At 39.4% G+C, this 25,721-nt stretch overlaps 1 protein-coding gene across 15 annotated transcripts in view; it reads right to left on the bottom strand.

Moving 5' to 3' along the window:
• The window catches only part of EYA4 (EYA transcriptional coactivator and phosphatase 4), a 114,581-nt gene extending 94,136 nt beyond the window's left edge, over positions 1–20,445 (bottom strand). For 5 of the 15 annotated variants that reach the window (XM_080999637.1, XM_080999648.1, XM_080999640.1 and 2 more), the window contains exons 1-2: positions 19,302–19,715; positions 3,040–3,138 (exon numbers count right to left, since the gene is read on the bottom strand). In XM_080999637.1, coding sequence (XP_080855763.1) covers positions 3,040–3,072 — 33 coding nt within the window. In that variant the 5' untranslated portion in view covers positions 3,073–3,138; positions 19,302–19,715. Of the gene's footprint in view, positions 1–3,039; positions 3,139–19,301; positions 19,718–19,978 lie in introns of those variants that run through there. The other 10 variants (XM_080999639.1, XM_080999638.1, XM_080999644.1 and 7 more) reach the window with 6 other exon arrangements.
• Positions 20,446–25,721: the final 5,276 nt, after the last annotated feature.

Raw genomic sequence — 25,721 nt, 5'->3', positions numbered from 1 at the left:
TTAAAGGGTTTCCATAAATGTTCTGCAAGTTATGTTGTGTTTGTTATGTTTGTTTGTTATGTTAAAGGAACAGTTCCAAAGTAAATTTGTGTACTGGGTCAGCTATAAGGGGCTGGAACCCAAATCCTTGAAGAAGTCAGACAGTAAAAAAAAACCCCATTTAGTTCTTGAGCACCTAAAATGTCAAGGTACCAGTTAAAATGAGTGAGCTGTTGCCATGTTAGAATTTCGTTTTTTCCAGATGTAGACAAGTGGCAAATATATATTAGATGTAGTGTGGTAATAACAAGTTCTCAGAATTCTGTCTTTATTATTTGCTAAGCAATCACAGTCACAGCATGTCAATGAAACATTAGTCAAGCAATCTAAAGGCAAAACAGCATGTCAAACTTTGGGAGTACTGGATGGATGGACAAATTGTGTGATTACATGCTCAAAGCAAACATAGAACTTAAAAAAATTAGATTCATGAAATGTCATGAATCTTTTGCTAATAGCACTTTCAAACACATTTTCTTTACCCGTCCCAACCCCCAAAGTCTTACTCCACAAACTGCCCAAATTCAGTTTCCTTGAAATGCTCTGAGACCAATAGATTATGAGCTCACCCAGAAAGAGGCGATTCCTATCCAGCAATTGCCAATCCATTTCCAGACTGAATTGTAATCTTGGCTGCAAATGTGTAATCTTGGCTGCAAGGCAAGCAGTTACTATGGTTCTGCAGGGTTGGTTTGCAGAAAGTAGTGGCAAGGCCAGTATGGCAAAATATTGAACCAATCTGATACCACTTTTGTCTTTTCCAGGAGCAATACAGTCCCAAACAGAGATGGATATCTTCTAACATTTAACGAGTAGTGCTTTAATATCAAAGGAAATTGTATTGTTGGGAAAGGAGGATAAGGATTATAGCAGCAAGGCCAAGAAAAGCAAGACATGGGCTATATGCCCTTTCACCTACTGCTATGGAAGTAAAGCAAATTTGCATGCATCGTTTTAATGTCCTGTTCTTAACATGTCACCAAATTAAACCAAGCTTAACTACATATAACTGTGAACTTCTCATTTTACAGTAGTTGAATCTATTGTTTAAGTTAAAAATCAACTAACCCAAATATGCAACCTTATATGAAAGCTTCAGGATGAAATTACATGAGTTTCTAATAAAGCCTCTTTTGAAATAATATACTAGGAAGTTAGCCACTAGATTATTTTTCTTTTTAAAAAGTTGACTGAATGGTAAACAACATTTTAGAAGTAAAACAAAATACAGAGTTAACATCTCTATCACAGGCATATGGTTTGCTTACTACAGTCATACCTTGGGTTGAAGTAGCTTCGGGATAAGTATTTTCGGGTGGCATGCTGGAGCAACCCAGAAGTAACGGAGCACGTTACTTCCGGGTTTCACCGCTTGCACATGCGCAGACGGTCAAAATGTTGTCACACACATGCACGGAAGCGGCGAATTGCGACCCGTGCAGATGCGTGAACACAGGTTGCGTTCACTTCTGGATGCGAACGGTGCCGGAACGGATCCTATTTGCATCCAGAGGTACCACTGTATTCCAAAATGTGAAGTGCTACAAAGGTTATGTGTTCATGCCATTAAGTGTCTTGTAGGGAAATGCAACATAATATAATCTTTTTAAGTAACTAAACATATGAAGAAGATCCTTAGATCCTTTAAGTTTTCAAAAAAGCGTAATTGATTTAAGGGCAAGAGAGCAAAGTTAAGCATTAGTGGACATCATGGCAGGCTTTCACCTATTCAAGAGTCAGACTGGAGAGCAGCCATACAAAAATAATGCAGTCGTACCTTGGTTCTCAAACGTAATCCATTCCGGAAGTCCGTTCGACTTCTGAAAAACGTTCAAAAACCAGGACGCAGCTTAAGATTGGCTGCAGGAGCTTCCTGAACTGAAGCGGAAGCCGCGTCGGACATTCAGCTTCCGGAAAACATTTGAAAACCGTAACACTTACTTCTGGGTGTTCGGGAGCCAAAACGTATGAGTACCAAGGTGTTCGAGAACCAAGGTACAACTGTAATTATGAATGAATCCTGTTCCTTTTATGGTACCAGAGCAATTTACTTCAGAATAAAAATGTTTCATACTTCCAGTTAAGACAAGAACCCAGTTCATATAAAGTATAAGTACAGTGGACGCTCGGGTTGCGAACGTGATCCGTGCGAGATGCACGTTCGCAACCCACAGCGGCGCACCTGCACACGTTGCAATTCAGCGCTTCTGCGCATGTGCAACCCCCAAAACCTGGAAGTAACCCGTTCCGGTACTTCCGGGTTTCGGCGGATCCATAACCAAAAAAAACACAACCTGAAGCATCTGTAACCCGAGGTATGACTGTACAAGATATTTCACTATTCACATTAGATCACCTCTAAAGATATAGGGCCAGATTCAACAAATCCTGTGTAGTAGTGGAAGCCAGCCACTCCTGGTCACTACCCAGACACCAATTTATCTAGGCACAAACGGCACAGTTCCCAAGGTTGAAAAAAAAAGGAAGGCTTGTCTTTTCAATGTTGGCAGGTTCCATGTCATTTAGAAACAGGAAATCATTTCAGAGGCCACTATATCAACCAACATCACCCACACCCACACTTTGGGGGAAATGTCCCATTTCCTAAGGGGACGTACATCAGGTTGCTGAGTGTGATGCAATGTGCTTCCCTCTGTTTTTGGACCAGACAGCTCTTTTCCCTACCCCATAAGATATGCACTGCCTGCACAACTAGCATAGTATGCATTGTTTCTCATTGGCTCAAGGAAGCCCCTCCCACTGTGAAATGGGGGTGACTCCAGGCAACTTTTCAATAGTATCTGAACAGTAACCCAAGCCAAACATTAGAGCTTTCTACACATATATCAGTGTTTCTTACACACTGAACTTCAAGTTCTACCCTACTTTATAACAAGCAGCTACATACCAATTCTAACAACATACTGCAAAATGAAAAAATTTTTTGAACACAGCACATAGGAAAAATTAATGAGTTTATTTAAACAATTTTTTACTTACTGACTGTTCATTTAAATCCTGAGTGTCTTCCATGGAGGTAACTCAGTTTTCTTTTCCTCCAAAGAGAAGTAACTTCCCTTTTAATTGTAACTGGATGTCCTAAAAAAAAGAGTAAGCAAAGTGTTATTTTGGTTTTACATTCACAAACAAAACACTTCATTATAACATGCACAACTTGTTAGAAACCAGCTCCTTTGGGAAGTCACTGATATGCACACATAGCAATTCTTTCACATCAACAATAAGTATCATTTTAAATACAGCAGCTAAAAAGATTTGAAAATGTCTAAGGGCAGAATTAGATGTTAAGCTGAATACTGGACCGTCACTGATAACAAGTCCCGCATTTTACTCCCCCTCCCTTCCCAGGCTGAAATACGTATATGGAAGTAAGTCCTATTGAACTTTGTTTCTGAGTTGCACTGCTGAACTGGATATTCTGGGTAATATCTAACTAAGTGAAACTCAGCACACACCCCAAACTGAGGTTACATTTATTTCAATGGGTCTACTCAAGAGTACGACCAACATTAGACATAATCCAATCTACTCATACTGTAACACGATAATGCTGTACAGCTCCTGGTTCTACATCTAAATTATTGTTTATTGCTTGTGGGAAAATGTAGGTAAGTGACACAGTTGTCTAAATGTCATGGGGAGGGGGAGGAATTGAGACTGGCCTGCCAGCCATTCTCAGTGGTAAGCCCATGGCAAGTGTAAAATAGAGTTCCACCTTAAATGCAATTTTTTTTAAAATGTAAATGCTAGCCCTTAGCAGGAACCTTTTGCAGATACCATTCTGGAATGAACCAGCAAAAATATGAGGCAGACATCAAAACTACAAGGATAGTCAGCTTTATTACACTCCCCTGCCAAGAAATATAATCTAGGATTTTGTGCTAACTCGCTGACTTTTTAAAGGGATCACATTAACACATATAGAAAATATTGTGTGGGTACTGTAATATTTTTCAGATGGATTCATGAAGAGGATTCTAGATTCCTGCATTCATTTGTTCACTTCCTAAAAAAGATGTTATACAGTTTCCTATTTTCCAAATGTTAATAGTCAACAAATCACTTTAAAAAGCCAACCTGTGAAAGCAGAGGGGGAAGATATATGCACTGCTGCAATTTTAATAAGTCTAATTTCACACTTCTTTTTAAATGATAGAATCTCTCTTTTGTATTCACAGTTTGCCCCAAATGGTAACTGTTAATTTTTCACAATGGCAACACTTTTAGACAAATAACAATTCTTTATGTGAAAGGAAGTTGCTATGTCCCCACTTGAGAATTTTACTCTTTCGGAGTTTAACATATGACTCATAGTGTAACAAGTGAAATGGAGAGATAATAAGTACTATTGGTTACTGTATTGTGATGTCTGCTGCTTACATGAAAGTGAAAGATGCTTATTTATATATATATTTTTTTAAAAACAACACCTAGATACCTCCTTCTTGCAAAATGTCAGGCGGTGTACATCAATGTAACAACCTTTAAAAGCAATACAGAATAAGCATAAAAATGACTGGCAACTCAAGATAAAAAAATATGCCACTCCATAGGTCTGTCAGCATAAAAAGTCTCCCAGAAATGTCTGAAAGTCAAAAGCAAGGATGCCTGCTGAACAACTGCTGGAAGAGTGTTCCACAGCATGGGACTGGCGACACTAAATGCCTGACTGAAGACTTGCATATCCATTACATAACCTGAATACATTTCTTCCCTTCTTCCGTCTCAACTATTCTACAGGAAAAAGTGGGCAAAGCATGTAAATTGTGGAAAACTGGAAATAATACTTATTAAACCTACCTGCTCTGTAACTCAGAAATTATATGCTGGGAGTTGGTCATGTCTATTTTACAAAACCACACACGTTCTGAACAGCAAGCCAAGCATTGTACATGGAAGTGTTTAACTGTGAATGCTGCAATGGGTAATGAGACTTGGTATTTGATTAGTAAAGCAAGGTAACCAATAAAATGTCAGCACACCCTACTTTGCCCATTGGCATTGCCTATCAACTTCCCTTACCGTTGCATATTTGCCTCTAACCCACAGACTGACTCACTTCATACAGAATTGCAAACCATGGCATATAAGTACTTCCTATTTCCTCCTCCCCTTGTGAAAACCAAGGTTCCCAATTCTGGTTTGCAGTCATTTGTGCAAACCTTTTGTTGTTGTTGTTGTTCAGCTCGATCAGAGAAAAATTATTTTTGTAAACAACAAAGTGAAGAAAATTGCTGGAGAGTACAGAGGAAGGAGGGGAAAATGTGTGAGCCTTCAGCTCAGGCCCCAATGGTCAGCCAAGCTGTAAGCTAGCAATTATATCAGGTCACAGAGAAGCAAAAGGTAGAAACTGATGTCATCTGCAGCCTCCACATTTCTATAAAACTTTTACAAAAGAGAAAGCAGTGCCCTCTGCCTTTCAATTTTCTAATTGCTCTACTGTTTGTCTCCTACTAAGTTCTGCCTCGCCGATTCAAAAGCATAGCTTATTTCCATTGTCAATGTTCATGTTGCTTCAAACTTTAAAGTTACCAGTAATCAAAATTATAAATGTTTAAAATATTTCTCTATAATACTGATATCATGCAGAACCCAAGTGTGCAGCACTTTTATGGCCTCAGGGAAGGAGTTGGTTAATAAATAAATATTTATTTTTTTTACAAATCAGAATAAAACTAATTATTGAATGCTATTACAAATGCAGAATTAAATAACAGCACTCATGCAGATTGCCTTCTTTTTTTTTTAGCATAGTTTCTCTAATTTGTAAAATATTACAGAACTCAATTAATCTAATAAGGGTAGAATTCTCCCTTTACATAATATATAAAATTAAGGGATAATAGTAAGCTCATTGAGTTTATGAGGCCATAACCTAGTTGCCAAATCAACCTTCATTCTTTACTCCATTGATAGAATCAGATTAAAAACAGAGGGCGGGAACTGCTGTATCCCGATTATGCAGTGAGTGTTTTTAACTACTTTTAAAATGATTGTAAAACATTTTAAACTTGCAGACAAGTTAGTGTGAAGAGAGGCATCTGTTTCTGCAGATGTGGATTTAAGGTTGATGAAGTGTTTTATGTCCCAAGATTTTCTTTTTTAAACACTTGATGAAGAGGGCTTCTAACTTCCTGATCAACAAATGCATTTAATAATATTTTCCTTAAACCTTGCTGTGGAACATATTTCATCCATTTGAATACCAGCTATCAACATATCAAACTATACAGTCCAATTTAAAAGCTAAGAAAGTAAAAATAATAGAGAAAGGCAATGATCATCTTCATTTTTCCCAGCTCTCACATTTCAGGAAAGACCAGTTCCTGCCTGTGCTAGGACCAGGACAAAAGGGACCATCCAACAGGCCAACAGAGAGTGGCGCTCACCCTAGATTCATGCATTCATGAATCCAGCACAAGCTTAATCATTCAGTTTAGGCATAAAGGCCCCACCACTCCAGTCAGGAGCAGGATGGTGGAGGTGGAGGACAGACTACAGTGGAAACTTTTTCACCCTAGTGTGCTGCTCTTCATTCACCAACAGTGCAATAAAGCTGGTAGTCCTTTATATTCCCACAAGATTCAGTATGCCACCATAGCCACTACCATGAGCTTTTGTGTATTCCTCTTTTGAGAAATGTAGAAGGGGAAAATAGGACCAAAACTGACAAATCATCAACAATATGGAAAATGGAAATGGTCCAACTGAGAAGTACAGCAGCACAAGCTGGGAACACAGCACTCTGAGGCAGAAGCCAGAAGGAGATATGTATGGACACATCAAATGTTATTCAGAAAGAGCTCCAAGATAAGGGATGACTGAACTATGCTATAATTTCTTGAGCAGATTATTGAAAAGTTGTGACCAATTTGTGCACAAAAAACCCAGCATAAATTGCCAAGAAGTCTATCAAGACATTGAATATTACCAGACTGCGCCCGCAGAAGGAATTTACTATGGGTATCCCAATTCCCCACGGAGAGCATTGACACTAATATCAACAGTTGAAAATTAGCAGCAGGGATTCAAACCTGAAAACACAAAAACATGGTTCTGCCTCTTTCCATCTTTCCCTACCTGTGAATTTCCTAAGATGGAACCATACCCAAAGAGATTAGAATGATTCACCATCTCTCCAACCCAATAGGTCCTCCATCAAAAAACCTACCCACAAATCAACTGCCTTCAAGGACTTCATCCAGTACCTGTCCTCTTAGAGAACATAGAGCAGCTGGCTCATACTAGCTGAGCACATCATGACATACAGGATGGTATTCAACGAACACGTATTATGAATACAAGGATTTCCACTAGTGCAACTGGACTTTCCACTGTCTCCTCCCACTACAAGCACCCAGCACTCTCTCCAAATCTGCTCCTGGGTATTGGGGAAACCTCTAGAACACTTACATTGTGCACTGGGGGAGAAAATGGGGAGGGTGATCTGTTATGTAAGCAGAAATCCTTGTGCTGATTTCCACTTAGTGCTACACTGGATCCCATCCTCAAGGTTTCCCTGAAGGTAAAAAGTCCAACAAACAAAGCAAAAAAACTTCTTAGCCACTATTTAACACTTTTTGTCGCTTCTCAGACCTGCACACTTGCAGAAGGGAAAGGTTTGGGGAAGGGTCCCCCATCATCACCACCCCACACTCCAGGCACTCCATTTCCCATGAGATCACTGAAGACACTCTGGAGATGTTACCAGAACAGGGGTGGACAACATCTGGTTTTCAACATTGTGATATACCACCAGCTAAACATTCACAATATATCAATATTTCAAGGTGTCTGAATAAGGATGGAGCTATGTAGAGGCACTGGCTGGCTTCAGAGTTTTTCCTGTATCAGATTTTTGCATAGCGCATACACACACACACACACACACACACAGACACACAATCATGATTTGCAACATTTTGCCAGGTCAAAAATTATGAAACCAGTATCACAATATAAACTTCAAACCAGTTTTGGACAATATAATTGATATATCGCCCAGCCCTATGCCAGAGGTTTGCTTTTTTTCATTTAAGGCTCTTTCAGGCAGTATCCCTAAGTGTGTTTTGGAGACCCTATGAAAGTGAAAAAAATCCATATAGTAGTGTATGGAACCTCAGTCAAGCAAACCACTATAAGTGACTTTAATGGGGCAAAGCATTGGGTTAAAGACTGGGAAGTCTGAGATGGGGCACCCCTTTCTAATACAATAATCTGACAATTCAGACATTTTTTTACCATACAGATCGTTGCATATTCTATGGGTTAGTAAGTAAGGTAAGGACTCCTGACCATTAGATCCAGTCGTGACCGACTCTGGGGTTGCGGTGCTCATCTCGCTTTATTGGCCAAGGGAGCCAATACAGCTTCCGGGTCATGTGGCCAGCATGACTAAGCCGCTTCTGGCGAACCAGAGCAGCACATGGAAACGCTGTTTACCTTCCCGCCGGAGCGGTACCTATTTATCTACTTGCACTTTGACGTGCTTTCGAACTGCTAGGTGGGCAAGAGCTGGGACCGAGCAATGGGAGCTCACCCCATCGCTGGGATTTAAACCGCCGACCTTCTGATCGGCAAGTCCTAGGCTCTGTGATTTAACCCACAGCGCCACCCGCGTCCCTATTCTATGGGTTAGCATTTATTATTATCTATTAAGTCACTTTTTTAAAAGAAAGAAAGAATTCAAAGCAACTTACTAACTTAAAAAACAAGAATAAAGCAACTTAATACATCAATAATACAGATAAAAGAGCAGATCCAACTGAACCCCATCCACTAAAAATAAGCAAGATCATTAATTAAGTAATTAAGATTAAAGATTTAAGTTTAAATGATCTCAAAGTCATGCCCTATTTTTTTCTGTTATCCAAAGTTTTGTAGCCTTCCTTATGGCAATCCACTAATCGATCTGCAATACTCCAGATTCAAGTAAAACATTGTGAAAATTCTGGGGATTAGTCTGTTTGTTAATGTGGGTGCGACATTTTCATTTCTGATAAAGAATCTGAAAACACTAAGGAAATGACTATCCATTCCACAGTATTTTAAAGAGATATTATGTACAATAACAATAACCATAAAAACAAATGGAAATTAAACAAATATGTGGGAAGCCCCCAAGCACTGATAAGAATAAAGATTGTAGACCCCACTTAGGTATAGTATGTTAAGTTTACAATCCCTTTACACTCCAATCCCTTCCAAATCAACTAAACACAGGGTATTCTGGTCAGAAAAGCAGCTAACAAGGACACATGCCAGATTCCTTCCAAACAATTGTCATTTTGAAAACATGTTTCATTATCTCCCAGTTACAAAATACTGTACAAGCCAATTTGCAAATTGCAAAATGCAACATTACTTTTCAATCTAGCTGTACACACCAAAATGATTCACTTCATCCGAACAACAAATCATGAAGAAACGTAGACATGCACACACTAAACAGTATGAATTTTGTTTTAGAAGTTCATTTGTTGTTAATTAGTAAAATAACAATTGTTTAAAACAGTTAAGCTAAACAAACAAACAAAAACAGTTTGACCATTCAAGTAAAAATACTACAAAATAAATATCCACAAATAAGTAGTTGTTATTCCTTATACAGTGTCTGTATCGCTAACAGTATGCTGCTGTATTTGCCTGCCAAATAGGCAGAAATTTGTGGAAGCAAACAGTGTATATTCCATCCAAACTAACTTTATGCCATTTTCTAGGGATGTTAATTGTGGGGAAGGGGGGTTACACTCCCACAAGTGGAAGTCCTTGTGAAGTGCTTTTGCTGACAGACTCATTAGGTGAATTGTGGCCCCCTTCCCTGAAAAAAACAGCAATGAGCTTTCAATATCATTCACAAAATGAAGAGCGTTCTGCTTCAATATTATCACTGAATAATATGCCCAGCAAAACAAAACATAACTTGGTGCCTCACTGTGTTCTTCTTTCATCCTGGTCTGTATGCAGAACTCCTGTCCACAGTACCTCTTCTACATCAGCCCCCCTCATTATTCTCATATTAGCATTGTGTTCATAAATTGCTACAATAGAGCATAAAATCTATTATGTGTTTTGCAACCAATGCCTACGCAACCACTCACAATTTTGTATTTTAATAAAGTTGTGGCCAAAATTATGCCAAAAATCTTAAACAAAAACTTCTGTGTGATGTGTGAGTTATTGGGGTGGACCTGGGGACCTCGACACACAATAGAGCATAAAATCTATTATGTGTTTTGTTTACATTTAACAACACGCAAATCTGCATACCTTATATTCCTTCTACATCTAAACATAGTTGTGTAACTAACAATAGGCAGGTATACTACTGGGAAGATTTTACAACCAGATTTAGAGTATTTCAGCTAATTTATTCCTTTTCTGTCTTTCAACTTGTATTTGCAATTGTAGAACGATGTAGAAAGCTGTGCTACAAGTTGCCATTCCTAAAAAAAATGACTTAGAAATACCTATGGACAGTATTGTTTAATCACTACTGCCACTTCTACATATCACACTCACATTCTTGTTTTTTATTCATCTATATTCAATTATCACCTGGGATGTGGCCATGAAATGTCAGTTACAAAAATTAAATATTTATATATTTAGTCTTTGAATATCATGACAAATCTGCAATTAATCTAATGCACAACTACTGATCTCCCCAACGGAGCCATGCCGGAAACAAAGGGAGGAGCAAGCATGCCTGATAGCTGACACTAAGACATTATTTTGCATCATGTCCAAATGCAAAGACTATTTTGCCTCTAAACTACCGAACCAATACAGTCTATCCCGCAGACCATCGTAGAACAAATACTTCTAATAAAAAAACCTTAACAATAAAGAAGACAACCATCAAAGATATATACCAAGCTTATTTGAAGATTATTTGTAAACTTTCCAACTCACAATATGTATTTCTGCACTGGGTGTTAGTACCATAAAGGATGCGAGTGGCACTGTGGTCTAAACCACTGACCATAAAAGTTATTTTACATGTTTTGGATTTGTAATTTTGGAGATAAACATGTAAACTTGTATTCATAATAAATACAAATAACCTGCTTTTTGTGTTTCCCTTTTTATTTTTCAATAACAAAGCACAAGACTATTATCATCATTTCTTTGTACAAACATAAAACATGATAAGACTGGAACAAAATAGCTCACTGGGGGGTAAATACAAAACATTATTTTACAGTACATAAAAATGAGGTGATTACAATAAACCAGTTCAATGGATTCTTCAATAACCTGCTGTTCTAATATCCGCCATTCTAATAACTGGATATTTTACAGTCATTCCATTTGGAGAATTAGTATTTTGCCGTATGAAACTAGGAAACAGTATGCAGACACCACTCGCAGCAATTTTAAATTGAATTTTGTTCTAAGCCCCAGCCCAATTTTACCTGTAAAACGGAAGTGCAGCCTTGGAAAAAAAAGTAAAACAAGATGAGTAAGACTGTTTCTCAGTCTTGCATCTGAGTACATTTAGCATACAGCCACTGCTTCAACCTGACTTGGCAGGTAGCCTACTAGAATTTTAGGCGGTAGTCAGTCAGAGGCTATGTATAGACAATAGCTTTTCAGACTTAAAGATTGTAGGAGAAATATTTTTCTTGTACTTCAAGGACATATTTTAGCTATTAAACCAGGCATTACAGGGGGCAGCTATTTTACAAAGCAGCAAACCCAAATTTGCCTCCAAATGTATCCTTGACAATAAATTGCATAACACCTAATCCCAGCTCTCTGTCAAGTCTTCTTCGATGGTAAGAATATCCTGACATATTTGCATGCTACATTTTAAGGTGTGCACTTCAATTATTTTGAGTGTCCACCAGAAGGTACTGAGTTGTAACTAATGGAGGATGAGCACAAAGTCATTTGTGTAAAGGGAATTCTCTGCCCCCTCCTCATTGCGGCACCCAGAGCTTCCAAGAAAAGGCCCTTGTGACATGCTAAAGGTAAAGGGACCCCTGACCATTAGATCCAAACACAGATGACTCTGGGGCTGCGGCGCTCATCTCGCTTTACTGGCTGAGGGAGCCGGCATACAGCTTCCGGGTCATGTGGCTAGCATGACTAAGCCGCTTCTGGCGAACCAGAGCAGCGCACGGAAACGCCGTTTACCTTCCTGCCAGGACGTGCTTTTGAACTGCTAGGTTGGCAGGAGCAGGGACCGAGCAACGGGAGCTCACCCCATTGCGGGGATTCGAACCGCCGACCTACTGATCAGCAGGCCCTAGGCTCTGTGGTTTAGACCACAGCACCACCCGCGTCCCCGTGACATGCTAGAGACCCTTTAACAGAGCTGCATAGGACACTGAAAGTGAAACGGAAATTTGGTTAGAGGTAGTTTATATGGCCCATAATACGTACAATGATCCTCACTGTGTGTACCTGTGGGCAAAAATAGTTTAAGTTGCTGAAAAATAGAGTCTGTAGACTCATCATAACCTACAAAGCTGGTTTGTAAAATAATTTATCACATTCCTGAGCACCTATAGCATTATTCTTTAAAAAACAAACAAACAACAGTTTATCATAAATCTTCAAAGAAATATGGTGCTGGGCAATGATGTTCAATATAAACATTATTCTTTACATACAACTAAATCCAATGGCATAATCCAACACAGAGAGTGGTTTCCACTTGTGCAACAGGACTTGACTTTCCTTTCTCCCAACACCCCAGAGTAGATTTTAAGGGTACACCTAGGACTGCAGGAAGGGGAGGAAAGTGAAGTCTCATTGTGTGAGAAGAAGTCACATAGATAGCATTGGCTAGAACCCCAAGAGTTTAAAACTTCATAGAGGGTCAGCAGAAAGGAACCAAAACCAAATTAAGACCTCATATTTTAACTAGAACGACTTTTTGAGGTCCATACTGTACTATCACAGCCTTGTATAGCTATAGACAATTGTGCCCCACAATTCAGGAACCCCATGAAGCTTCCCTGTATTCATTAAGATGCTATGCATGCCAACATCATTATTAGAGAAGATGTGTATGTACAGTCACTCACTATTCACATACAGAGTTTCCTCTCCTATTGTTTTGAGTACAGAATGCTTTAAAGGCAGAGGAACTCTGGTGCACACAGAGCCAATTCACCCACCGCAGATGGCTGGTGTGGAAAAGTAGTTTTCTGGTGCCGTGGCAGTTTTATATGCTAAGTATACTTTATACTAAGTGACATATACAAATACTATATTTAAAAGAAGTATGCCCATTTACTATTTTTCCAAATTACACCCTAATTAACCAATCCAGGTTATATCCAGTTGGCTGCCTACACCAATATCAACGCTTCTGCCTTCCTTCACTAGGACCTGGATTAACAATGTCATTACTTATTGAGGTAGGTGTTTCTGGATTTAATAATGGCAAAGATTCGAAGAACTACTTTATAGAAACATTCAAAGATTCAGGGACATGCAATGGGATTTTTTTACTTCACTACACCTTCATCAGAAACTACTTTTGAAAGTCTCCTTAATTTTAAAATGTAGTGTGCATGAGGAACGCTCCCACGGGTGAGTAGAACTTTGTGTGCTGTGCTTTGTAACATAACCTATAGATTTATTAATATATTTGCTCTTTTTTTTATTTTCACTTAAACATTAAGGGCATAACACTTTACACTACTGGGAACATAAATTTAAACGTAACAATATAGGTTCCAACTGATGCAACACATTATTCAAGTTAATTATGAACAACTATAGGTATCAAAAAGTCTAGTCCACTATTCTAAACTTGACTAAAAATATGAAATATAGATCTTTCATTGTAATGAAACGTCCTATTATAGCTTCATATGGAGTTAATGTAATATGCTAGTTACTATCCACTAAAAAAAAGAGAAAGAAAGATACAGGGCAGAAACATCTTTAGTATACGTGCAGCAATTCAGAGATTGTTACCTAGTAGGAAAACCAAATCAATTTTCCTACTTTTTCTGATGAGTTGTAATACAGTAAGAAAAAAAATATATCAGTCACAACTAACTTAGCAGAGCACTCACAAAGCAACTGGATGAGTTTCCAAAAATACCCAACCCTGCTGTAATTATGTTGTCAGATTATGCAAAAAACATTTATATACAAAGAACACCAATCTAACAACCTGCATTAAAAGTGAGAAAAAAATCAAATAGTACTTAGACAAAACATGCATAATTTGCACAGTAAGAGGTCTAAACTTTTAAAGCAACAAATGAAAATAACCTTCAATACTTTATATTACAGCCCTATATAGAAAGTGTTGCAAATGTATTTTTATAAACATATTTACTTATATAAGGCTATAAATCAAAGTAACTGGCTGAATTTGGAGATCACAATGGACCATGGTTTATTGTGACAAGGTGTGGCCCCACTCTTCTCCTCCTCTGGCATGGTCATGAGACATTCAGATGTTTTCACTTCCATTTCATTAACTGCAGTTTAGCATTATGACTAAACCCAACGTGTGGCTAATCTTAACTATGGTTTGTTTGAAACAAGCCAATTTAAAACCATTGGCAATGAAGCTTGCTTGGTTCAACAAACCGTAATTAAGATTAATCACACTTTAGGATTTGGACATAAAGCTAATCTGTGGTTAATCTAAAATGGAAGCAGACACATTGTTTTCTTCACGTGGTTGCAGCAAAGGAAAAGAAAGCAGGGCACAAGAATAAGACTCACTTTTGGTCATTCCTGTCATGATAAATATGGCCTATTCTTCTTTCATGACAGATAAAACCATCAATGGAATGATGGCTGTATTTCTTAAACGGCAAAGTAGTTAGTATGTAAAGCACTTCAAACTGTCTTCAGAACAGATTTGGACACAAATGGTTTGCCAAAACACAGTCTCTGCTAAACAAGGCTTGTATCCAACTAGCTCATTCTTAGTCGATTTTAGTGAGTCTACCCCAGTTATGATTGAAAATGAATCCTAAGCATGCCTACTAAGAAATGTCCTCCTGAACTCAATAGGGTTTACTCCTAAGCAAGTGACGATAGGATTGGGATACAATTCCCAAATTTTAACTTGAACACTTTCTATTGGATTGTGTTCATACACTGTAATCTTTACTCACTACAAAATATTAATACCTTTTTGATCTCTTAAAAAATTAATTTGTTAAAATATAAAGTTCATCTTTAATAACAATGTTTATTTTATAAGACATTAACAACACAATTCTCTACTCAGAAATAAGTCCCCTTGATTTAAATGAGGATCTCAGGCATAGAATTGTATACAACTGGTATAGAATTGCAGCCTTATAGTTCCATTCAGAATACTGGTATGAAATCTGAAGAACAATTAAAAAGGACAGAAAGGCTGAAAGTTTCAAGCATCAATCTAAACTATTATGTCAAAACTTGCATATTCAATTAGCACTTTTCATTGACAGGGAAAGGTTAGAGTTGAGCTATCATTTATACAATACTCTTTTTTAAAAAGACAAAAATGATGTGTTCTTAGTAAAACTGCTTTGTTTACATTCAAATCACTGATTGAACTGTAAAATAGTCACAAAGTATCAATGTATTTGTGCTATAAATTTTTAACAAAGCACTATTAACAATTTGCTTTCCAATTGTAACTAACATTTATTTTTTATTTTTAAATACTTACCGTATTTTTCCATCTATAAGATGCCCCCCATGTATAAGACGCCCCCTATTTTTGGAGACTCAGATTTAAGAAAATGGGGGAAATGGCCCAAAGTATAAGACACCCTCTAATTTTTGACATTATTTTTAAGGGGAAAAATCTAGTCTTATACACGGGAAATTGCATATTTCTATTAATTACACACACAGTATATTGCATCTTTCTATTAATTATGTCCAAGACAGCAATGAGAGCAGGGCTGAAGCTACAAAGCACATTGAAGCCTGTGGCATTGGTGTAAGACACTACACTGGGCTTGATGTTGTTATCAAATCCGATGTATCGAGGATTTATATATTTTTAAAATGCTTGAAACTACATTGTGTTTTAACATAGAGTATTACTCACAACATTATTTATCTTTAGTTCATTTCTATTAACTGAAGGTTAAATAATTAAACAAAATCAGTATCTAGCTATCTGAAGCTATTTTGTAAAATTCCAAGTTCATCACTAGTTTGAAATGTGAGAAAAGTTAATACTTTGGGGAAACATGTTAAACTTTGATCACACAAAGCAGATAAATGTGCAATCTTCTGTTCTACAACAAGGTTTTAGGGAAAAAGAAGTAGGGGTGCAATTGGTGCTCGCTGTTGCAACTGAATGAAGTGTCAATATCCCATGTTTTCAACAACCACAGAGAAATCATTCTAAGATTTCTCAATAGTGAGTCACTTACAAAGGAGCACTAAAAACATATTATATGGAAGTAAATTGTCCCAGTTATTTATAATAATAATATTGTTATTTTTAATATTAAAATCCTACTTGCTTTTTGTTCAGCAATGGATTTTAGAGAACCACTTCTCCATTTATTTCTTCAAGCAACGATTTGAAATATTTACTACCAGACAGTACCTAATTTTAGGTTTTAAGTGCTTTAACAGCTCTATGAAATATGATCAGCAGCTGCTATATAAAACTATGCCAAATAAACTCACCATATAAAAAAGAAAACCTGCTTTTTAAGAAAGGGTTCATAAGTCTTCATTTTCAAAAGTTAAAATAAAAACCTTTACAAAAAATAATACTCAGATATAAGTGATTGAGCAATCAACCCAACCCCCAAACCAACTTTCCTTTTCAGGAGGCAAAAATCATTACCTGAATATAAGAAGCCCTACAGAAGTCGATATAAGATACATCACTAACATATTACATATTCTGTTGTCCTCTTTCAAGAATATGATAATATTTGAGGACATGACAAATGATAATTTACAGGGTAACATGGTATCAACCCATCAGAAGCAACAAGATGGCGCATTTGATATGTGACCATTTAACTGCAACTACAACAAAATACTGTAGTTATGCATGTTTGCATCTCAAATTTGCATCAATGGCCTAAAAAGATGTTGTGATCCCCAATCCTAAAAAACGTTTATTTAAAAGTAAGTTTCACAGATATCAGGAGAACTACCAAGAGTATGTGCTTAGGAATGCAGATTTAAATATGCATCTCTAATGAATTTATGTAATAAATCATTGTGAGCTATACTACTGAGAAACTCAAGAATAGTATGGCAGCATGACCTAGAATTCTGTCCATGAGCTCTCTGTCAATTACTGTCAAAACAGGTTTCTATTGCACAGGAACAAAGGGTTCAAAAACATTGTGCCAGATGAAATAAGCATACACTGAATATATGCTAGTATACTTCAAAGCAATAGGGAAAAAGTATTACATTACTAATTGCACCCATAACACATCTGTAAATATGTGGCTTTTATTTTGTGGCAAGGCTTAAAGTTCCATTGCAATATAAACAGAATAGAAGTGCTAGAGATTATTTTATATATGAGCTTGTTCTTTCAAAGATAGATAATAAAGCACTGAATAAAATTATGTCAAAATAAGTGAGAAAGTTTTTATTCTCGGTGTAATGCAGCGAGAATGAAGTATGGCACTGATATACAAAACCTATGTGCCTTTACTACAGCTTTATTGAGGGAAAGTAAAGCAGTGCTCGTAAACCAAAGAAAAGTTGGCTTAGAACTCCACAATTTCTTTCTTTAAAAATCTGATCAGAAAGAAGGGAGTATATAGGACACATCAAATTTGAATCAACTTATGATGTACTTTCTTACTCTAATTAACCATATTAACAAGTAAATGTATCAAAAATGTATTTTGATCAAAACACTATCTTTCAAAGTAAATTTAATTCCATATTAAAGATATGTGAACTACTAATGGTAATGGGATATTCTCTGCAAACTTCTATTCATGGCGATTGTGGAATAAAAGCAACATACATTTTGTTTTAAAAACTTTGACCCCAGGGTAAACTATCAAACAAATGACAATTATGTAAGATTTCAATACCAGTAATTTTCTCACAGGTAGACAAAACCCCATTGCCAATCCCTGAATCTTCACTGGAAAAGCAGCACTTCATATGCCAATGGTTTTTCAATGCATGACAATGAAATTGATGCAAAGGTAAGGCGATCATCAGATTAAAAAAAGCAGACAATGGAAGTTTGCATGTAGACATATTTTACCAATTCACATTTCCCCACCAATGATTCAACGGCCTCAAGGTAAGAGAAAAAGAACATTAAAACAACATACCATGCAACCATAAAGCAAAAAGCTATCCTTCAGGTCTTTTATAGCAGATTTTGGGAGTGTCTAATGACAGGCAGAAAGTCAAACTAATGGCCAAAAGCCCACTGGGACGAACACTGAGAATTCTATTACTTCAAGTATGTACATACACACCAGACCTCTCCACGTGGAAGTGGTTTCAGAGCAAAACATAAGCCCCGTTATAGTGATTATTACACCTAAGTGAAGATCACGATACTCCCTGAGATCAGGAAAGTTCCTTCGCCCCCACCCACCCCCCACCAGCACCACATAAACAAAGCAGTAGCTGCTTTGTGTACTTTTAAGCCTACATGCACACTCGGTTTTTCTGAAAGAGAGAGAAACAAACAAACAAAAAGCCGCTTGAGCTCAGTACCTTTCTACTAGCCTAGAAATCTATCTGTATTTTACGTTTGCGCCAGCCTGTACAGCAACTATATCCTTTAAAAAAACAACCCAAATGCGATGTTGCTTTAAAAAAAAAGAACCTAAGACAGAGGCTGGGAAGTCCCAGGCTCTTCAACGGAGCAGAGTAATATATATTCCAGATCCAAGCTCTACAATCCAAGTCCAGGGGAAAGAAAAACAGTTTACGGTCGTTCCCAAAAAGTTGGCATCAATTCCAACCGTTCGCAGAGCGACTTTCTTAATTCTACGACCTCCATGCGTGCAATTTCCATTTGCTGGCAAGTTGCACAACACCAGCCCTCGCATCGAAACTTTCAAGACACTTTTTTGCGGTCAAGAAAGGGAAGGGGGGGAGAACCCTACCCTACCCCGCACCCAGACCGTGCCCCTCTCTCTCTCCCCGGAGCTGAAACACCACACCGCCCTGGCTCGGGTCGAGCAGCTCGCCCAGGGGGGACCCGGAGCGAAGGCGAGCCTTTGAAACAGAAACCCGGAAAGCAACGGCGACGAGCAGCGCAGCGAGATCAAAAGCGACCGCCTGATTTCTCTTACCGGTATGTCACGTTTGTTATAATGGCATAAGAAGCCGAGGAAGGAAACCCGAGACAGAATCGCCCCGGCGAAGTGGGGATTCAGGAGAGAGAACGAGGCGAAAAGTTTTGCGGTTGTTTTTCCCTGGACGCCCCTCGATTTCCTCTCGCCCCCCGTTAAGGGGCAAATAACGAGGCGAGGTCACCTGGAGGGAGGCAAGAGATTTGAGGCGGGGGGCACCAAGTCCCGGCCGAGTCCAACCACCCTCGCCCTCGTCCCCCTCTCGGCAAAATGTCGCGTGTTTCTGCCGTGCACACAAACACACGCCCGCCCGCCCTCTCTGCGCCTGGACCTCGTCCCGTGACGCGAAGGGCAAAATGGGTTTCGGTAGCTCCGCGGACGCGGAACGGACCTCGCCCCCCCCCCCGCGCGCGCGCCAGACAAGGCGCCGTCGGGCCTCCTCGTCAGCAGCTGAGCCGGGGGCTCCTGGGCATGTTTGCCTCCGGAGGAGGAGGAGGAGGAGCAGGAGACTCGCTTGTGGGGGCTGTTTTAAAGGAAAGCGGCGTTAGACAAGGGGCGGTGATGTTTAGGGGGGGGAGAGGGATGTCCCCCACATACACCAGGGAAGACCCCCTCTAGGGAAGCAAATGGTAGAAACTGAGGAAGGAGGGGGAGGGAAAGAATAGAGGCGCACTCACCTTCTCCTGCCACCACTTTTATTCCCGCGGTCGCCGCTCCGCCTTTATTGATTGATTCTCTTCCCTGTTCCAAATCGAGGCAAAAAAAATAAAAAAGGAGGTGGGGGGGCACCCCTTCCAAAGTTGTGCTTCCTCCCACCACCAACCACCACTGTCTTTCTTCAAGTAGTTAAGGAAGGAAGAAAAAAAAAGTACAACTGTGAGGAAAACAAAAGAGAGCAGCTTTCCGTGAGGAGAATTGGAAAAACTAAAACACGCACCCAGGCGCGCACGTGAGGGGAGTTGGGAGGGGGGGGAGGAAGCGCGCCACGTTGCCCAACTTTCCGGATGCTTTCTTGTTTTTGCCCTTGTGGAGGGAGCCGTGGCAAGTTTTGTGGTGGCGCGCTCGGCCACGGGATAACGTCGGCGCGTGCGTTTATTTATATATGCATGTGCGTGTGTGAAGGAGGAAAGGGAGAAACATGTTTACAGCAGCGGCTGCTCCCTCTCGCTATTGGTTGTTTTCTCGCGCGGGCATTGGCTGGCGGCGCTACGTTGGCGGGAAGAGGCACGTGCACTTCGGGCCGTTGGCCTAGCCCCTCCCACGCCGCCGACCCTGCTGCGCGCGCAAGTTTCCTGCTGCCCCGCCCCTTCTTCAGTTTCCCGCTGGTTCCGAGAAGAAGGGAAGGTGCGCTCAGCCTCCCTTGGGGATAGAGCCATTTTGCCCGAGAGGAAGGTGGTCGCCCAGTAATGGGGAGAAGCTTTCCTAGCCTCCGCTTGCAGTGATTTGAAAGCAAACAAACATGGCCTTCGCATTCTGCTTTGGATCCCTCCCAGCCCACCCACCTCAACTTTAGACTGGGCAGCCCACAGCCCTGAATCCCTGAAGCTGGGGTTAAAATAGATGGTGCATTGAGTGATGGTGAGGGACACTGGCGAATTTCTGTCAGGCAACAAAACGGGAGTGGGCAGACTTCAGGCTTGTGGGATCTACTCTAGATTTTTTTTTACTAAAGCTCCAGTATTTGCCAACTAGAGCCTTGCGCAAAAGGCATACATATAGAATTGAATAATTGTTTCCAGTAGCACCAGATGGGTTTTACAGCCCTTCCACACACAGCAATCTGCGCTTCCCTTCCCCAAAGCTTTCTTCATTTCAGTAGTATTATTTAGGGCAGCAAGGGGTTCATTTTGTTGATGCTATTGTTAAACAACTAGGAGTCAGAAATCTACTTGCCCGTCTAATGCGTGATGCCCAGTAGATCCAGAGCTACCTTCCGCTCACGCTTGCCATACAGAGCTTGCTGGATGTTTGGATTATGGCAAAGCATAGTGTAGGCAGCTTACTTCGCTACATTCCGCAGTGGATGTCTCGGTCTTCTCTCATGCACTGCTTTTGCATTGCTTCAGCTGGAGATCAGGAGGCAGGACAACACTGGGGGCGTGTGGTTTCTGCCCCACTGCCATTTTAGAATTATCAGTCATAGGAGTTGAATGGGGAAAGTGTGCTTGGATCCTAAGATGGCTAGACTATGATCTATTTATCTATTCTTCAACTTGGGGTGCCATAACTCCCATCATTTCCAGCCAGCTTATCCAGTGATCAGGGATGATGGGAGTTGTAGTTGAACAACAACTGAGGACCCAGTGTTCAAAGAAACAGATGTAATTTGATGAAGGCAGGTTTAAAAGTGCAACAGATAAATAATACAGACAAATCCAATGAGGAAAAATATAGCAAGGACTATTAGCTATAATAGCTGCAAATGAAACCTCCATGTTGATTACAAACTGGGGACAAATGACAGGAATGGCTATCATCATATCTTGCATATCAGTCTCACAGAGGGAACTAATTAACCTGTGAGGGAAACCACAAAAGTCTGAAAGTTTCCCCTCCCTTGTTATAACCTTAGGCATCTGGTTTTGTGTGGGATTCTACTTGTACAGGTGCACTTCTGTACCAGGGTTCACACTACCAAGATAAGGCAGCTCACCTCAGTTGGTGGATTTTAGGGTACTATTGAATACTTTCAAATTATTATTTACCATGTATGTTTAATCATAAACTCAACCTCTTCAGTGGTGCTTAATCCCAGATAAGTATATATAGCATTGCAGCCGAAATTTCCTATTACAGTTTTGCAACTTGGGAGAATGCAGGAACTATTTGAATTTTCTGCCTTAGGAACCAATATATCTTGGACTTCAAACTTTGTCTTTGCTTTACACAACTATTTACAAAGGAAAAAGTTAATGGATGGTTGTTTCTCTGTTGGGTTGTTGTTGTTGTTTTGTTGTTATTTTTTGTGTGTGTAGTATTACTTTGAAGAGATGTTGGTTTTAAGTGTGTTACCAGAATATGCGCATCATGCTTATTTTTCTGTGCTTGGTGTGAAACACCACTCATTCCCAAGACTATAAACTTTGGTCTGTTGTAACTTTCCTTGCCTTACACATACAACCAAATACCACCTGTATCACTGATCTGACTGTTTGCTCACACATCAATCACAGTTAATACTACACTATTAAACCCATCACTGGTGTGCCCAAGGCCAGCATGACTCCCCTGGCAATCAAAGTTGTTACTTCTTTGCCCAGTAATATTTTTAGAGTGCCAGTGAAGCAGAATGTGATCACAGTTGTGCAAACAAAATTCCTTATACCGTTGCAAGAAGATGCTGCAGAACAACGCTTGGCTCACTCTATTTTTCATTATTTGTGTCCCAGGACCCTCTGAGTCTGTGACTGTGATTATAAAATGTAGCCATTTCTAATGGCTCTAAGTATACTAGCCTTTTTGTTAATAGAACAGTTTTAGCTTAGTGTCATCTAACTGCTTATTCATATTAGTTCTAATGAAGAACCAAAAACACAAAAGGTAATATATTGATCCAAATGGGAAACAGAGGATAAGTGGTGGTGGTTCTTGTTGTTTCTCCTTTTCTTTTTGTTGCCTTTCAGGTCAGGCTTTTCAGAGTTTTATAGTGCTACAAACCTCCAATGCCTGTTTAATCAGAGATAATAACAGACCCAAAATGTGGCTGCTAAGGTTTTGGCAAGGCCAGGAAAGTAAGGTGTTCCATTTATTTTGATCCTTCACTAACTTCCCTGGTCTTCACTAACATCCCTGGTTGCCAATTAGTTTCTGGGCTCAGTTCAAGGTGCTGGTTTTGACTTTCAGAGCCCTAAGCAGCCTGGGACTAGGATATAGCCTTTTCCTCTACAAACCTGACATTTCATCCCAAAGACCCTCCTCCATGTTCGCTTGCCAGCAAGTTGGCATGGGGAGGTGTGCTTTCTCAGTTATGGCTGAGATTTGGAACACCAACTCCAGAGAGGTACACCTGGCCTTCATCACTGCCTGCCTTTTTGTGGACAGTGAATACCAAATTATTCCAGCATGGTTCTAATGTGAGGTCAATTTAATAGACGAATGGAGAAAAAGCGGGTGGAGAAAGCAAAAGAACCACCAAATTCAGAGCCCTGCCAGTCTTGCATGAGTCAGAGCAGCTGGACAGAAAACAAGTATGCCAGTTTCAGTGTTGGTCAGCAAACCCAAAGCTAGCAGCAGAGGAGCGACAACGATGGAGGATCCTGGGGCTGAAAATAGTGGCCTCTGCAAGGTTGACTACCAATGTAGAATAAATTATAGTACCCTATGATCATGGGATTGCACCCTAAATATTGCTATTTAAATTATTCAGTGTTTGTTTTATTAGTAGCTATGTTTATATTAAAATTGTGAGCTGACTTGCATATAGGTTCTATAGAAAATCAGAATGGGGAGGGGTTGTAATAAAATATATAAATAATAAAATGAGTATAGGCAATGTTAGGTGCTTCATAACACCTTCAACTCACTCCTTAAAAAAATTGTCTGTCTCCAGCTTCAGCAAACTTTTAGAAGCCTTACAGGAAAAGGGCCTCAGATGATATAACACTAGCAAAAAGGACAATTTGCACAGACGCTATACAAAATTGATATGCACACACATATTGCAAGGAGACTGTGTGTGTCCAAGTGTCCCATATGGACAGAGAAACCACATGGTGGGACCATTTACATATCCTGCCGCCGCCTGAGTATTTATGCCTGTGTGATTCTTGCATGGAAGTGTTACTGGAGCCAGAGGATAGCTGCTATCATGCTGTTGTGGTAATGTATGAATTAGCTCCAAGTCTGCTTCTCAGTTGAATCAAAGGATAGAATGGCAACATGCCTGACCCCATTCCATCCAGATACAAGAAGCTTTGTACTTCCCACCTACCCACCTTGCATTATTTACCTAAGAACTTGAAATCCATTGTGAAAGCATTTCTTTTTGACACAAAGTTTTTGCTTCCCTTGGGTTCCTGTCTCCATGATCCTAAATACACTGTGTGGCCCAGGGCAATACCAATCCATTCCTTTTCTTTTGACAAGATTCTTTGTAGGTCAAGAACAAGAGCATCTGCTGCGAGGCACACAATTACTTTATTTTGCCTTATTTTATACTTTAGCAGGCTTTCTTTCGTCTGAAAGCAAGTTCATCAACCTGTAGTAGACGATATACAGGGGATCTTGCCAGTGCTTCAGAGCCTCAGATTCTTACAAAGTAAAAATGAATGGGGTTATTTTTACCATGGTTCTCAGATTTCAAGTTTTAAAAAGAGAGAGAGAAAGATATCTACCCTCTTCAATAACTCAACATGTATAAGAGTTCAGCTGTGGATTCAGTGATAAGTTACCACAGACAAACGATTGTAAACTTGAAGTTCCAACTATGCCTGCAGATTTATTAAATAACACATATTATATTTTTTGATTAGAAGTTATTTAATTCACAGTTAAATATATCTTTAAATTTTAATGCCTAAGCAAGGATGAAAAATATGATATTCTTAATCATGAATCTTCACAATTTTAAATATTTACATAAATAGCAAGCTTTTTCCGAAGCAATGTAAGTTTTTGAAGAAATTGTTTAATTTAAGCAGGGTTTTGTGTGTGTGTTAGATTTACTGTAATACCAATTTCCATAGCTAGCTAATATCCCAATGTCGTCCCCAAATTCCACTCTCCTCTGGCTTCTGGCACCTAAGGAAATAGGCTGGGGATGAAGCAAATGGAAAGTGCCACAAGTTCAAGGTTTGAAACACTATAGTGCCGTTTAAAGAGGAAGAGCCAAATGTCAGTGGTAGAGCACCTGTTTTGCATGCAGAAAATCCCAGGTTCAATGTTTGGCATCACCCAGTGGGGCTGGAAAAGACTTGTCTGAAGAGAACCACTGCCAATCAGTGCAAACCATACCGGGCTAGATAGACCAGTGGTAACAAACAGCCCTCCTGTGTTGCAAGATGAAGCCAGCCACTTAGGACAACAGAATTTAAGGGATACATGAAGGATGAAATAGATATCTGAATGTTGCAGCGGTATTTTTTTTGTAAATGGTGGCCCTAGTATAATAGTTCAAGGTGCAAATGCATGCCAAATTGCATTGTAATTGTTTCTTATGGATAGAAACATTTATTGATACTGTTAATCAATCCGTACTTCTGATTTTACTGTTACCACAAATGTCATTTGTGGCATTTTGCCAAAAGCAATCAGCACCTTAATCCCGGTTATAAAGAGTTGATTTTTATCAGGAAAGTAGTCAGATATGTTCCCTGTGAAATGGTATTCACCGCTAATTATGTTTTGTAAACAATATGTTTAGCTTCTAGCTCGGGGATTGACCTTAATCCTATTGCTAAATCTATACACTGCATACACAGG

This window comes from Podarcis pityusensis (assembly GCF_964106645.2).
Source record: "Podarcis pityusensis genome assembly, chromosome: 3".
Lineage (NCBI taxonomy): Eukaryota > Metazoa > Chordata > Lepidosauria > Squamata > Lacertidae > Podarcis > Podarcis pityusensis.
Note: the sequence above shows the minus strand (reverse complement) of the source record. Positions and strands in the feature narration are given on the sequence as shown.